The following is a 3,030-nucleotide window of genomic DNA, read 5'->3' as shown; positions in this document are numbered from 1 at the left end:
TGAATCATGCTAAATAGAACGATAGCAAAATAAAGTCAAAGAACAACCGTCAATGTGGCAGAAACCTTTGAAACCATTTCATTGTCAGGAACAATTGTCTTATTCATATCTGTAGTTTTATCCTGAACAGAATATGTTAGCCTTGAAAATAAATCAGGAAGACAGCCTTTACAGAAACACTTGAAACTTAACCTACCAAAGCATTTTCTGCCACAGCGAATCCAGCCTAAACTACAAATATATTGCGCAATGTTATTGCGGCAACTATAAAAGACAGCTCCTACCATGATTCCACCACTGCTACATGATTTAGTGGAAGAGAGATTACGCGAGGTACACGGCAATGATGGTTTACTTAAATAGAGCAGTGTGAATGCACCTTTTTTTACTAATTAAGATATATGCACTGACATATATGAAACCGGAGGCGCAAAAAGGTGATTATGAGCTTTTCGTGCCTTCACTCGAGATTATGAGCTTTTCGTGCCTTCACTCGACTTTTTCTATGCTCTTCCAACACCTTCATTAACGATTCTGTGGAAGCACCAGAGGGTTGTTTCTGAAAAATTTTTCGTTTTAATTCTGGAATCGGTTAAAAGATTCGACATTAGAGATAATTCCACCGTTCTTCCAAGAACTCAAACACCGCGATCTCTTTTTTAACGAATAAATAACTGAGAAAAACTATGCTGTTTTTCATGCCAGGGTTATCAATGTTTCGCAAGAATTTACTAACCGAACTTATGTGTAATAGTCACTTTTAAATATACTTCTTGCTTAAGTTAAGACAATAAATACTCGTTTCAGAATTTTTGATTATCGAAGATACACTCTTCGTTAGGATCAAAGGTATTTTTAAAACCTCTTGAATTGTCCTTATACTTAAATGAAGCGATCCCGTGGTTTCCGCAACAGAGTGCTCATCAAGTGTAGATGAAGCTAAAAAGAAAAAACAACTCTATACACATAAAAGGAACCCGAACTAAAGCCAATTTTTCCATGTAAATTACCTTCAGGCAGGATCAGAGATATACCATGGAATTCTTTAGCAAGATCATGATGTCGAGATGTAGCTTTGGCTATTAAGGCTAAAAAACATATGTATATATACACATATATGTATATATATGCATATATATATATGTATATACACATGTATGTACGTGTGCATACGTATATATATATATATATATATATATATATATATGTAAAAGAGTGAATATGCAGTGGATGGCTATAGAATTAATATGAAAATGCAGTAACACACAAATAGGAGTGCTCGTTTGTACGACTCCTGAAGATGAAACAGAAGGGTTTGTCGGTTCGTTGGTAACATACGATGAATCCAGAATCCGCTTGGGAGTACTCCAACTATGACTCAAATTAAGCTGAAATTTGAACGCCTCAGGAAGCTTAAAACATACAGTAACAGTTCCAAGAAAGTTCTTAATCACTTTTTGCATGTCTAATAGCATGTGATCGTAGTCTTTATTGGTAACATCACTCGTTATGTTTTCCTTGTTTACGATGTTCTGACAAAACATTTTAGTACTAACGGAAACCTGGAACAAGATATTCAATCGTTTAATAATGATAGAACGAAATACTTGTGATTATACCAACCGCGCCGTTGTTGCTTTCTGAAGGTGCTTCATTAGCAGCATTCAAGCATGTTCCGTCAGATTTCAGGCAACAATCACCATTATCCTGCAGTAATATAGTTGATGAAACGAATAACTGAGAAAGTTTTAAAAGACATACCGGCACTGGAAGGCCTTGGGAAAATCTAGCCTTATTTGTTTTTTCGCACGAAGAATGATTAATAATGCTTGGCTCCCAACTATTCTCCTTCTCGAAATTGCTCTGATTGAACCTTCAATACAGAGAAATAAAATGGTAAATAGATATAGACTTGTTGGAACAGTTTGCAAACCTTGGATCGTTTAAAATGAAGCGGCCATGATCGCGAAGAAATGATTCCTGCTCTCTTTGAATGATGTCAATTGGTTTTTCTAAAGTGAGACTTATCAGTTCTTTATATTGGATGACTAATAACACAAAACTAACGGTCTGAAATAAATTCGCTGCTTTTGACAGAAACCGCCCGAAAGGATGAACAATCATCGTTATTGAAGGTATTGCTATTCGACGGATGTCGACTTATTGATGACAGAATGGTTAATTGTAAAAGTATAGGAACCTATTTCATCTGCGTAAAGACATGAGTGTGGTTGAAAATAAAAAGTGGAGCTTAAGATTAGAAGTCTCATATACCAAAACAACAAATACTGATTAAGATTAAGAACTAAAGCGCAAACCACTATTTGGCATGTCTCCAATCTTCGATTCCTCCGGAATTGTGGAAAGGAAAGAATGAATCCTGTTAAATAGGTTATACATTCGAAGTTGTTTTAGCTAAAAACAATCTGTTGCGCAAAACACATACCTTTCGTCAACGGATTGTTGAACATTGTCATATTCATGCAATTCCTTTTCATCAACTAAATTAAAAAAAAAGTATTACACAATGACATCACGACATGGTAGATTGCAGAGGAAATTCTACGAGTACCTCGTTAATTAGTATACAACAATTCTAGTGCAAACTCACAGTTTGATTCACGATCTGAAAGCGGGGCATCGTCGAAACTCTGATCATCGAATCTGTCTTCCACTATCTCTTCATCATCCGCAATGCTAGACATTTTGGAAGTGTCTGAAGGTATTAAAGAGAACAACAAATAAAAAAATATATTTGGAATGCATACTGACTCTAGCAACGGTCATCCAGATTAAACGTTAAAAATCCACTAACATTAACGGAACAGTAAAACTCAAACACAATAGAGAAAGCATTAAGAAAATCGATATATTATTTCTGAGTAATCGATATGGAAATTTCAAAATGATAAATATGAATTTTTGAATTCCAAAAAACCTACGAGGAGCACCAAGTTGAGCGCGAGTATATTTACGAGGTAGAGAACTCATTTGAGACCACTGAGATGACGGTTTACTTTTATATCAGCG

General features: G+C 35.3%; 1 protein-coding gene across 1 annotated transcript; it reads right to left on the bottom strand.

The window, feature by feature from the left end:
* Positions 1-1,623: 1,623 nt before the first annotated feature.
* On the bottom strand, positions 1,624-2,795 carry LOC309797378 (uncharacterized protein; the record flags this gene model as incomplete). The annotated part of the gene is made up of 5 exons (XM_082645951.1): positions 2,612-2,795; positions 2,447-2,501; positions 2,319-2,380; positions 1,934-2,012; positions 1,624-1,873 (listed from the first exon to the last, which is right to left on the bottom strand). Coding segments are annotated over exons 1-5 (540 nt in total), but the record flags the coding sequence as incomplete, so codon positions are not given.
* Between the last annotated feature and the right edge of the window lie 235 nt (positions 2,796-3,030).

Source organism: Mesoplodon mirus (assembly GCF_964341445.2).
Source record: "Mesoplodon mirus genome assembly, contig: HAP1_SCAFFOLD_434, whole genome shotgun sequence".
NCBI classification, from domain to species: domain Eukaryota; kingdom Metazoa; phylum Chordata; class Mammalia; order Artiodactyla; family Ziphiidae; genus Mesoplodon; species Mesoplodon mirus.
The sequence above is the reverse complement of the archived record's forward strand: the minus strand, read 5'-3'. Positions and strand labels throughout refer to the sequence as shown.